The 13,773-nt window shown below is 31.8% G+C and overlaps 1 protein-coding gene across 1 annotated transcript in view; it reads left to right on the top strand.

Moving 5' to 3' along the window:
- Positions 1-13,773, top strand: part of LOC148272018 (protein lingerer-like) — a gene marked incomplete at its 5' end in the record, with an annotated part of 38,656 nt that overhangs the window by 22,716 nt on the left and 2,167 nt on the right. Inside the window, 3 exon segments of the mRNA XM_088240611.1 lie at positions 83-213; positions 1,661-1,813; positions 10,249-10,281. Coding sequence (XP_088096737.1) covers positions 83-213; positions 1,661-1,813; positions 10,249-10,281 — 317 coding nt within the window.

Raw genomic sequence — 13,773 nt, forward strand, 5'->3', positions numbered from 1 at the left:
AAATGGTTAGAATAATCTAGTAGATTTCATATAGGTTTTTATGTCTTGCCTACGCTTATGTTGCGTTAATTGTTTGTTACAGGTGGCTACACAACGGCACAGCAGTCAAGTGGGGTGAAGCAAGGAGTGAGCAACTCCACGTCTGCGTCTACTGATCTCAACAACTCCATGTACGGAGCTGGCAAGGCGCACGTTTCTCTCAACAAGGTCAACGTGAGTTTCTCTCCGCTTTACACATGCACCAACACAGAAGGGGTGAAGCGAGGAGTGAGTAACTCCACAGCTAGGCATTCAAAGGCAGTCATTTCTTTATAGGTGAAATAATTTATAGACATCTCACCTACACTGATAAGAGCTTCTAGCTATTAGCTAAAGCACTGTTAATGCCTAGACCTCTATTCTTTTCTCAAAATTTTTCTTCCTCTTTGTGCTTATGATATTCGTACTAAATGCTCTTAAACACCCTTGAGGTATTATACAGTCGAACTTGTTTATTATGAGGAAAATGGGACTGACTGAATTTGCTCGTTATAAGCATTATTTGTTATACCAGAGAAAGGTGGTTTTTTAATCCAATTTCAATTGCATATAGTCTAAGTAAACAAATAAATATACTTATGGTTTATACTGATAATTAATAAAATAAAACCATTAAAAAAATTATAACAAATGCTTACAAACATACTACTTTCTAAATTTGAAATGCAGATAAATAAACATTATTATTTTCCGCAATATTTGCACTGTGGATAAGAAGATTTTTTACGCCACATTCTATTTAACAAATAATGGCTACTTTTTCAAGAATTGGGAGACACATCCTCTTGTTAGTAGACATGTTTATAATTTGAGGGTTAATTTTCAACTGATCTGACATCACCCACTCGTATTGTTTATTATGCACTGACCATAAAACATTTTTAAAAATTGGAAAGCATTGTAAAAGCCCTCAAAATAAGGATATCATTCATAAACTACAAAAGAAGTTGTAAATTGTAATATGGTGCCGAGCCAGTACTTACTGGGTACTCAAAAAGCTTGAATTTTTTACACGCAATTTCAACCATGTATGTGATATTTTTTCAATGTTGTCGGCGTTAACACCAATTAGGTACTTAGATACTTCCATAGTGTCAGAAACGTCTTCTGATCCCGATGCCCAGCGGCATCGGTCCTTAAGTTAGCTGCCCATCTAGATTTTATTGCTCAGTTCTTCTTTTCAAAATAAAGGATTGAAGATTTTTTGCTCAACTGTTGACTATATTTTTATTTGGTATGTCCGAGAAGTAGCTTGTTGTAAAAGTGAATAAATGTATGGAGAAAACCTTAAACTAAAATGTCAATGAATGTTTCCTCGTTACATCTGAGATCTCGCTATTTCCGTGATCGTTATAACCAAGTTCAACTGTATTACGAAAATGGCACTTTATAAATTAGCCATAATAATATTAATAAAATGAGTTCCCTTAAATTTCCGCTAATGTGAGACACGCTTGCAAATCCTTATTATCTCAGCTTAACAGGCTCAGTTTTTAATTGTTCAGATTATAGAGACTACTGTACTCGACAAAAAGTTTCCAGTAAATAAATATTTTTTTAATGTCTTAAACTCTTGAAATATTTTTCAAAATCAAATTACTGACAAGATTTGTTGTTCCAGAGTTATGACAAGGCGGCGTACCACAGCGCCACCCCTCCGCCCCCCTTCAGCTTGGCGGGGGCGGGGGGCGCGGGAGGGGTCGGGGGCGCCCAGTACCCTCAACACCTCTACATCCAGCACGGGGCCATGCCCCCGCCGCCGGCGCAGCACCAGGTATTGCCGCGAACAGAGACACCCGTGTTATCGCACGCTCGATCGGTTTTTATTTCCGTCCCGACGTCAGGTTGCTGTTGAAATTTGGTACACGCCCAAAACAATTTAGGCATATCAATGGTGCTCAGGACTATGGCTTTAAACATTATTCTAAATGTTTTTTAAACAATTACGCGGGTTTTATCCTGGCAAAATATTTAAGCTGATAAGTATTATTTACTAATGAGGAAGTTCGCTACGGAAATTGGATGTCAATCCATACTAATATTATAAATACGAAAGTGTGTTTGTTTGTGTTTCCTTCACGTCTCAATGGAGCCACCGATTGACATAATTTTTTGCATAGAGATAGCCGGAGATAGGGTACTTATTTTTCATCACTAATTAAAAAAATTGCAACGAAAAAAGTATAAAATATATCAACAATATCAATATATTTGAAAAGTATAAATTAGAAATTTATTCTTCTTGACATGTGAAGCAATTTTTTTTTTGAGAAACAGGAAAAATAATGTATTTAAAAAAAAAATAGAAATTTAAAACTGGATGAGCATATGTGTTATGCATAAATGAATATCCTATATTAGAAAAAATTCAATGAGTCCATTTTTGTTGTGTACCTTTAAATTAATATTTTTATTTGTTCTGTAGACTACAGATTTAATAAGTTAGCTACCAACTTCTGACAGTAACCTGACCATTTGATTCATTGCTTTTATATATTTTTTAGTATATGAGGTATCTTTATTTGATAACCATAATTTTTTTGTCAGTACAGCATGCACAGTTCAATGCTTTTTTAAGTTTAATTTTGTAGTACATCTCTACTGTGTTCAAAATCCCAACTCCTGACCTAATTTAATAATATTACATGATTCCCCGTTGCACCACAATATTTCAATGTCTTAACCCGGTTATTCTGTTCTGAAATTTGACATCTTGGCCAGTGAAAAAAAATGATTTCACCTCTTTTACTCCGCAAATATCAACAGATGGAAGAATTTTCGAAATGTGAATATTCAAACACAGACAGAAAATGTACAGTGAAAAATGATACAGTAAAACCTCATTTTTACGTTTTCCCGCTTTTTACACCGAAATATTTAGGTCCCATTTTTTTTCCATACAATCTCATTAAATTTTCCCCCCAATTAACGTTTTTCATAACCCCGGTTTTACGTCGAATTTTTTTCATAACTCATTCGATCTGTCAAAAGACATGCCGCGCGCCGCCGCGTGAATGGAGAATAAAATTGAGATAAATATAAAAATGTGTAAATGTTTGTCTTAAACTAAATTCAAAGTAGGTTCAGTGTAATTGACCATTTTATTTATATGTCTAACTTGGCGTTTTACTAAATAGTAACATGCAGTTGACAAATGTTAAGGATGAATAAAGTCTTTATATCTATAAATTACGATACAGAAAATTTACAAAAATGGCAATATAAATATTATTTGATGTTATACACACATAATGTGAAAAGGAGATAGTTTAAATAGTTATCATGAAAGTACTAAACAGTCCGCGATGTAAATGACAGTTGAAATTTTGTGGTACCATACTAAAAAAAGTGATACCATATAATTTAAATTTCCCAATATTTAGGGAAAAAATCGTTATATGCATTTTACGCAAATTAAAATGTTATTTTCGTGTTTTTAAAGTTATTAAATTAAATTAAATTATTTATGCATGTATTTTCTTAAATTCAATAAAAAATAACATATTGCAGTTTTGTTTGAAAAAATACAAAATATTTTTAATTATGTATATCATTGGTAAATATGAATAATCCCCAATCAGGACAGTTCTTACAATTTTTCTGCAGTAAATTTAGTATAGTTTTGTACAATAATTATATTTAATTTAAATTTAAATTTCTCCATACATTTTTAATTTGCTCACTTAAAAGTTTTCCTCAGTTTTACACTTTTTTTGTTGCTCCCTTGAAAAATGTAAAACAGGGATTTTACTGTAATTTAAACCAGCCTTGGCAGGCATAATTCCTCTAAATGCCTATACTTCCGTATTCCCTTCTCAAAGAGAATCTCCATCCCCGTTGAAATATCATCATTTGCCTATCTTCACCCAGTGGTGCATAGGGCACTGCATTGGTAATCCATTGTGATAATCTTGTACATGAAGGCAAGATGAAAGCTATATGCTTCAGATCCAGTCCAGGGACTAGGAAGTATTAAATACATATTTCTTGTTGACCTTGCCAGGAACCGAGCCCAGGGCCACGAATATGAATGGCTATCTTCATCGATATACTGAGGCGGTATAAACTAATATCAAAATTCAAAGTATCTTTGTCGGTAACCGTTAATTGAACATTTTTAGAAAAAAAAATTGTAAATATATTTTATTTTTCATAATGAAAACTTAATTTTACTTTGTAGATATAATTGAAGATAAATTTTAACTTCCCATCAGAATACTTACCCAGGGCCTCAGGTGTGGTAGATAAAAACTCTTACCATCTACGAGGTGTCCCGATCTTTACTCGTATTTCCTTTTTCAAGATTTTTATCTAAGAGTAGCTATTGAATCAAAAGCATTTATCCAGAGTTCTGGTTCTATTTCACACACGGAACTGTATTGTTCATTTCGTTCAATGACAGGAAAAATAATAATGAAGAAGTTCAGTGCTACAAGAAATTGGATATGTTTTCTTACATGCGCTAAAAATTAGAGCATTTCATTGTACGGTGAAGTTTCTCAAAAATGTATGAAAAAATTAACTACGTCACGAATTCACTCGGATAAACCAACGATAGAGTGTTGTCACAACACTAGCTAACTCACCAATCAGCAGAACTCTCCGACGAGAACTTGTTGCATCATGTGTAATTTTAAAATTACAAAACATTAAAAAATCATGGTACTGATAATATGATAAAAATGCATTTTTTTTAAATTTGGGTTAGTTTGATGGTTTATTAACAAATAAAAAAATTGTAAATCAAAATTTTAATTTCCTCTTTAGAATATCATTCCCCTTTCTGAACTAAGTGATGCATAGGGCACTGCATCGGTGCACCAAATGCGGTGTATTTTAATCATTCATGTATTTCACACTTGGAAGGTTCCAGGTTTGATTTCATCTGATTTTTCTCATGCCTGGGTATTCTGTGCTGTAATTCTCCACTGTAATTGGACCTCCCGGCCTTTTGTGGTGCAAAAAAAATCTTTTACATTACGCAAGGTGATCAATCTTACGCTTCAGATGAATGCAGTGAATCTTCAGAATAAATATTTCACATTGACCCCTGCCAGAAATCGATCTTGGACCTCAAGCGCGGTTGGCGAATGCGCCAATTACCCTACAAGGGGATCATATATCTCCACTTGATTTCCTTTTTAGGGAACTTTATCCGAGATTAGCCGTCAAAAATGCTCGTCCAGGGTCCTGGTTCTATTTTACATACAACTGTATTCTATATCTCCTAGGGACGGACAATTGAAATAACTACTGTAAAAATAGTTATTTCATAAGTCATAATCATCATAATAAAAACTTATCACTGTACGATTTTAAAGGAAACTTTATTATGTATGCTAACGACATTGGACTGTTCTATAAAAATCAAACTGATGTACCAAAAGACAAGGACACAAACAGAGACCTAACTATTTTGACTAAATGGACAAACACAAACTTACTTACACTTAATGAAAAAAAATGTAATATTATCAATTTTTAATCTTAAAATAAATGACATAAAATAGATGCTTACATAAATGATAATGACTAATTTAAATTGATCATGTAAAATACTTAGGACTAACAATAGACAGATATAATAATTTGATTAAGAAAGTGGCGACATTATCAAAAACTTATTAAAATCATTCAAATCAAAAACTTTGTTCCAAAAACGGAAAAAAATCTAATGTTTGATAAAAGCCTATGTAAAAACTAAAATATGTTATATGCAATTACTATGGGGAGTAGGAAATCAAAATGACATAAATAGACTTGTAGTCTATTTATGTAATTTTTTTTATGTCTTTGTAAGACAGCAAAATAAAATATTAAAGTTAGTATATGACCTCCCTTATCTAACATCAACTAAAGAACTCTTTAAACAAACTAAACAATTGAATATAACTGAACTCCTTCAACTAGAAAATCCTCAAAATTTATTCATAAATTCGCCACTGATGTAATTGTAGATGAAGAATTAAAACTTAAACTTTGCAAGTTAGTAAGACAATACACAACTTTCCAAGATGAGACAAGGACAGTCGAGACTAATAATAAACCAGGGGCTGAACTTATACAATAAACTACCACAGACAAAGACTCAGACAACATTTACAAAAGATGTTAAAAATATAACAATTGAATATGAATTTTAAAAAAGAAAAAGTATTTTTGTAAAAATTTAAAAACCATTTATTTCCAATTGCAACATTTTGGTCTCAACGTGAATTACACAATTTTACCATGCTATTTTTTTCTTTTTGCATATATTTTTTTGTATCCTTTGCTTTGTCCCAAATCCCTGATATGTAATGTAGACATTTTTCAAATAGTGCATGTCTTTTTTAGTCCTAGTAACCAACCTTTTTTTTGTCTCTTCAAACTTCGGTGATGGTACCATATTTGACCTCTATTAACATACTAACACACTATGTATGGTTGCATGCTGTTCTGTATTTCTTTTCTCATCCTATGCAAGTATCGTAGAACATTCATCATTTGTAATGGCATAAGTAATCAGAAATTCATACTGGAAAAGCTCTGTAAATTAAAGTAATATGCACAGTTTTTTAATATAGTTGACGGGCAAACTGCGAGGTTAAAATTTATTCCGGACAGATTAGTGTTTAAAAAATAAATGTATTCAACACTTATTTTTCTCAGAAGATCCACTTACATGGACACATACTATTTTACAGTTTATTTCACTTCCGATTGGACTGTATTCGATGGTTTGAAGTAAAAATGCTGGAAATTGTGTTTGCTACATAAAAGAATATTTATTTATTTATTCATATTTTTTCCATTATAAACTATATTAATAATACAAATAATGTGACCTCATTGGGGTTACTTTTTAAACAAAGAAGATTAATTACAATATTTGAGTTTGTCCAAATGTTCGTAGACAAAAGACTGGATTTCACCCCCTGAATGTTACACAGTGTGTAAAGTGGCCACTTAAACCAGCCAATGACAGGTCGTAAGCCCTGTAAATGCCTAGACGTCCATATTCCCTTATTAAGGGTATTCTCCATCCCTGTTGTAATTTGTCAATCTTAATTACTCCCGAGGGGGTGAAATCCAGTCTTTTGTCTACATTTGGACAAACTCAAATATTGTAATGAAACCAACTGGTCCAAGAAGAAGTTTAAAATTGAAACATTGTTTTCAGGCGTTGCCTAGTATGTGAAATAATTCAGTCAGATGAATCTCTTCACAACAATAAAGGTTTCAGCTCTTTAACTTCACTGAAATCAACAAATGGAAGAATTGAAGAAATATGGATGTTCAAACATAGGCAAAATGGTGAATGTTACACAGTGTGTAAAGTGGCCACTTAAACCAGCCAATGACAGGTCATAAGCCCTGTAAATGCCTAGACTTCCATATTCCCTTATTTAAGGTATTCTCCATCCCTGTTGTGATTTGTTAAAGAAGATTAACTTAATAAACAGAGATAATTAACAAAATGTTCAGACAGTTTTAAACACTACATATTTATGTTTATAATTAATTTATGTATCGACCGGTAGTCGTCATTTTCTTTATCGATAATGAAATATTACTTGTCAACGATATGACAGGCCTTGCCATCTGTGGCGCCATATTTTTGTAGGTGGGACCAGTGCTATATAAGCTCCTGATGCTACTGCGACCTGTGTAGATCTATTGTGACGGAGAATAATATAATTACTATAATGCAACAAAACAAAATCCGCACAGTGGGCCACCATGATGCATGAGAACATCAACAGCTATTGTGGTCCTTAGCATAAGATTGGATAAATGCATCCTGTTGAATAATCGTCTTATTTAACTATCGTACTGGGACACTTTCGTCACTGACAGTTTTTTTTTATAGGAACACAATATCTCTGTCTGGCTGTCTTTAGGACTGACTGGCGTTTCTAAAATGAGAGACATGATTTTGACAGCTATTCCGGGCATAACCGCAAACTAGTTGATGCATTTAAATTGTAAAAACGCAATGTAATGACAGATCACCACGATCGTAGAACAACGATGCATGTTAATTTTTTCAACTTGACATGAGAGTGGTTTAATTTTTTTTTTGACACTGTCACTACTTGATAAGCACAAAAGCATATTATTTGCCAATTGGGTTAGTTATATGTTTTTTTTTTTTAAACCTGGAATATAAAGATAGATCAAACCTTTTCAAGATCAAAGATAAAAGAAAGTCAATGTCACATTTTTCGCACATCCGTCGTTGTTATATGATCACGACGATATGTACACTGTATTCCGAGGAAAATGTATCTTCTTTGTTTTGTTTCTTTTTTATCAACGATTTCTTCATTCAAATAACAAGAGATAGATGCTATTTTATTCAGTGAAAAATGTTCAATCATTTCAAATGACTTTCGTTGTATTTAAATTAACGCGATGATAAAATGTTTCTCACTATTGTACATAAATTTAAAAGTAATTCCTCAAAAATAACCTGTAGTACGTACTGTTATCTAATTTATTTATTCGTATATGTGCAAGCACAATAACGAAGAAAAAAAAATACACGCATGTCATGTCCTCTCAGACCGTATGTAGTTTTTCTTCAACGCGGGACGTCTCAGTGGAGACTCATTATTTTTTGCGTGTTAAACTAACAGATAAATGTGGCGTCTACAAATAGCCTCTGGGCTCTTCTATCGGCTGCCGACTCCTCTGCATTCTCCTGTATCAGGCCTGCGTTACATAGTTACAACGTGAACGAATTAGCTGCCCAAAAGAAAAGGTTTTATTAAAAAACTAATTATTTTGTATGTACTCATTATTTTAATTTAAGAGCTTTTCCTTCATACAAAATACAAAATCAAATGAATCTTTTGTGGCATTAAAGTCTTCCGTACTTGTGTACTGTAATAAATATTACATTTTTGTATACAGGGGCGTATTGTTGGCTATCAAAATTTGCGAAAAATATATGCCAGCTTTTTTGCTGTTTGGCGGTTACATACATTTTCGAAAACAATACAAAATATTTTGGCCCCCATGAGACTAATAAAACTCGGACGCCCACTTCGCCCCTGGTAAAATTGAACAATATTTTTATTGATCGATCGGTGTGTATTAATTATGTCATATGTGGTATAGCAGAAAATATAAACCTGTAAATTTATGGGTTCAATTCCCATCCTAGATGACCAGTTTCAGGCCTTATTTCTGCTATTAAAATTTCATTCATTTTATAAATTAAATTAGAATTCGCTTTAGATTAGAATAGTGTAAAATTTTATCTCGCGAAAACATTTATTTAGTTAGTGTTTTTTTCACATCAATTAGATGCTGGAGATTGATCCGGTTAATTTATATTTTCTTCTTTGATTTGGCATTTGTAATTTATCAACTGAAATTCACGGTTTGAACATTTCTCGGCAATGCAAAGCAACGTGGGTCATTGTATTTTTTATTCATAGAGGTCTGCTTGTAATTTTCACATTTCAGTATGATGTGATTTAATACTAAAGATTACATTATTCAATTTAAAAACTTTTGTTTTATTCTCATGAGATGGATTTCTCATTAAAATAATATGAGCATTATAAAACATAGTTTACTATTTGATTCGATAACTATTGTAAGAAAAGATTTGTGCAAAAAAATTTTTACACAAAATTTATTCCATGCAGTACTGTGTAAAACAATCAGTCTTTTTGGGATTTCTGAAAAAAGTAGAAATTGTTAACTATTCATTGTACGAGTATGTTTTCATGTCAACCACGTCGAGAATTAAACCTGAGACCTTTTGCATTGTAGGAAAACTAATCGACCGTTACTCCACAATGGATTTGAATTCATTAAAAAAATATTTTCATAAAGGTTCACTCTCTGTTTTATCGTAACTTAAATCCCATTTTTCTTGCACATTTAAAACTACACAGTTGAAAATGGCTTACAATTTAGATAACTCATCAAACCATAACACAAATAATATTTATTTACAAAAATAAATAAAAATTAAACAATATTTGAATTTCACATTAAGGTACAGATCTCTATGAAATAAAATACCTATAGCTTTTCACAAAAATCACTGCTTGTGCAATTAAATAGCGTTGTCAGATCTTTCTTTTTTATGTCACAATTAGTTTAGATGCAGGTGCATTTATCGGCTGAAATCGACCAGGACTTAGCGATAGCACCCCTTGAATTTTTTGACTGCATGATTTTCTTTTTAAACAGTATTCTATTTTGTAGATGGATGCACGGGTGAACAGTAACAATAGGAGGGTAAGTTAACACTTATAGATTATATTTCTTGTCTCCTATTGTCTTCAATTTATACTAATCGTACAGTTAAAACCCGCAGATTTTTAGTGTGAGCTACCACTGATAAAAATGCAATAGCGTGATTTTCGTATAGTAGATTTTACTTACCCAGTCTCTAGCAAATGTATGAATTTACAAATAGTAACATTAACACCCTTAACTGCGTCAATACAACACCGCTTTGTGGCACGATTCAATTTTTTAATACACATAAAAATTTTCATAACTCAATAATGCAAGTTAAAAACTCAACTGACACGGTAATTTTTTTTAAAAGGAAAGGCTCTGAATATGAGGGATCATTCTGATGGCCTTTCCTTTCTTAATGTGGAGACATCAGAGGTGTTTGATTTTCATGCCATAAAATTGTGTTAATTACATTTCAGTCACCTCAAAAAGTATCATCACCATCATTCCCTTTCCATCATAGGACACTGCATTGGTACACCAATCGTCATGTCAATTTGTTATTTTCCATTGTGGATTTCTATTTAGTCAATAAATTCAAATATTACGAAGATAAGTTAAAAGACGTGTTATTACTCTTATCCTTATTTCAATTTACCATAGTGTTAAAAATGGCGCCATATAAACTACCGTATTGTTATTAAAAGGAAAAAAAACAGTATGTTCAAAATTACAGTTATATTTTCACATGTCGGTAATAATGTTGAAAATATATTAAATGTTTAGAGTGGATTTTTATGATTCTAATGATATGTATGTATAGTATAAAAAACAAGTTTTCAAAAACGAACCCATATAAAACGGCTCGCATTGGCATCATGTCCGAGTGCGCTTCCAACAAAAATTGTGCATAATATGGTGTGGTAACGTAATACATGCTGTTTGTCCCGTATGACGCAAAATGTCTCATTTTCAGGTAATTCAAAATATGTGTATTAAAATATAACCATTGATGAAAATTTACATCGTCACACGGAAAAAATTATTATATCATTACCATTGTTATTTTTGGTAATTAAAAAAAAAAATGTGACAAAACCCTATTAAAATATTCAAAGTTATATTTCTGGCAGTCATACTCGTATAGATTGATTGTAAATGAACCATATTTAGGTATTTTCAACAGAGAATTTAATTTGTTGGGAATATGTGAGTAAGCATTTGCAAAACTTATGGTCTCAACAATAGATGTCGCTAGTTTTCTCCATATTTACATTTTATATGAAAAACCAACACATTGTGAAATACAGTATCTAATCCAAGCTTTCTCAAAGCAAAATCATTCATACTTTTTATGAAATGGTTACATAACAAATACCTAAATAGGTGCGAAGGAAGAAAACTGAGTCAGTTTCACTCAGTTTATCCTGAAGATGGCTCCTGCAATGGTAGCCGAAACGTCCGAACAAATCCAACATACACGGTATCACCCAAAAAGAAAAAAATATTAACAAATACCTAATTTGCGCATCACCATGAGTCACGGGCAAAGAGTTAATTACATGATAATAATATGATTTATCTTATACGTATGCATTTTTTCAATGTTTTCTTATTCAGAGTTGCTGTTCAAATTTATATTAAAATTTAATAAAAAAAAAGAATGAGAGAATGCAAAACGTAAATATAGCAAAATTTTAGGTGTTCAACACATAAATAAATGTATGAAAACTGTACAAAAATCACATTCATGTATTTCTATCAGAGATAGGTTGCGTAAAATTCATTAAGAAAACGACATTAACATCGGCAATGTTGGTCCAGACATATTTTATTCTTAACTATACAATGATACAGGTAAATCTTATAATTTTCATTGAAATTTCATCGTATGAACTTGTCTTAAAATAGCACCACTCAGTTGAGCAGAGAATAAAAGCATATTGCGTCGTGTGTTCATCAGCTTTCGCATTAATTTTGATGAAATCTTACACATACACTTGTTTTATCATTTTGTGTGCCTAAATCATAAAACACCTCCTTTATGTACATAACCTCAAAATATTTCTTTCTGTTTTCATCACGAGTCGTTGAGTTACAAAACCCGCTGAATGATTTTGAAAGAAATACCAATTGAGATAAAGGGATATTTAGATAAATTTATGAAAGAAGATGAGCCTAAATTACATATCCCGCTTTATTGTGTTGAATAAAATAAAATATTCAGGTAACTTGCGATATCTGCTCCAAATTACGCATTTATTGTGATAAAATAGTTTTATCCACTGTTAAACCTTGTATTGAGTACCTAGCCTTATTTAAAACCATGCAATATACAGTTTTTAATAAGGCTCGAGTAACAAAATAGTTTATTTGTTCCAAAAAAGAATTTCAAACCAGGTTTTGTAATTTTACAATTCTAAGTACGTATTATATATCTAAATATCTCTGTGTGTATGAGTTACTAAAAAATAAACAACATTTCCTGGAGTTGAATTAAATCTTCTTACTAAACTTTGTAACCCTTTATCGCTTTCCAATCCTAACTACTCAATTAATCCCGCCTTTAACTTAATTAGCAATGAATTAGAATCGATACTAAAAATATGAACTTTGAAGAAGTAAACCTTGATAAAGAAGCTTGTATAGCTTTGAATCAGGTCAGTAGAAAAAATGAAAAATAAGTGGTTAAAAACAAAGTTGTTTTATTATTTGAAACTTTGCTTCATTTTTACTTTTAATAATACCTCTTATACTAACATTTAGTACCCCGGTAATTTGAAGGTTTTACTGATAAATGAAAAAGAAAGGGATTTATTACGATGTCAAAGAATAAACCCAAATCGTTTTATCGGAATATAATGCTTCGCATAATTTTACATTTGTTGAAAACATTGTGCAATCATTTTTAAATGCATACAAAATTAAAATTAATTTTATTAAAATAAAAACAACATTTTTAAGGCCTTAAGTTGGGACAAGATATCAGGTCAGGAACCCTTGAGCAAGATATTATGAATATATTATTTACAACTCATTGAAAATGGCCCAAAAATCGAAATATTTGGGTAAATAAATATAGAAGTCTAGGCATCTACAGGGCTTATGACCTGTCATTGACTGGTTTAAGTGACCACTTTACACACTGTTGTACACATTCACCATTCCGCCCATATTTAATCATCTATATTCCTTCAATTCTTTCTTATGTGGTGAATGTTACACAGTGTGTTAAGTGGTCACTTAAAATAGCCAATGACAGGTCATAAGCCCTGTAAATGCCTAGACTTCCATATTTCCTTCTCAAAAATGTTTTTCCTCCCTGTTGAAATAAATTTAATTAGAAATTGTACGTTGTTATTATTAGAGCACATGTAAGAATATGTTTATGTGTGCCCTATTTCAAGATTCAAAATACCAAAAAAAACATTAAATAGATAACCTTTTAACCGCATTAATGCAACACCGCTTGTGTGAATACCACTCGATGCAGGATGCAGTTTTGTACATACATGTAAAAATGCTTATAAAATGACTAACAAATAG

This window comes from Micrasema longulum, unplaced genomic scaffold, assembly GCF_059751315.1.
Source record: "Micrasema longulum isolate JH-2025_06_02 unplaced genomic scaffold, ASM5975131v1 h1tg002527l, whole genome shotgun sequence".
Lineage (NCBI taxonomy): Eukaryota > Metazoa > Arthropoda > Insecta > Trichoptera > Brachycentridae > Micrasema > Micrasema longulum.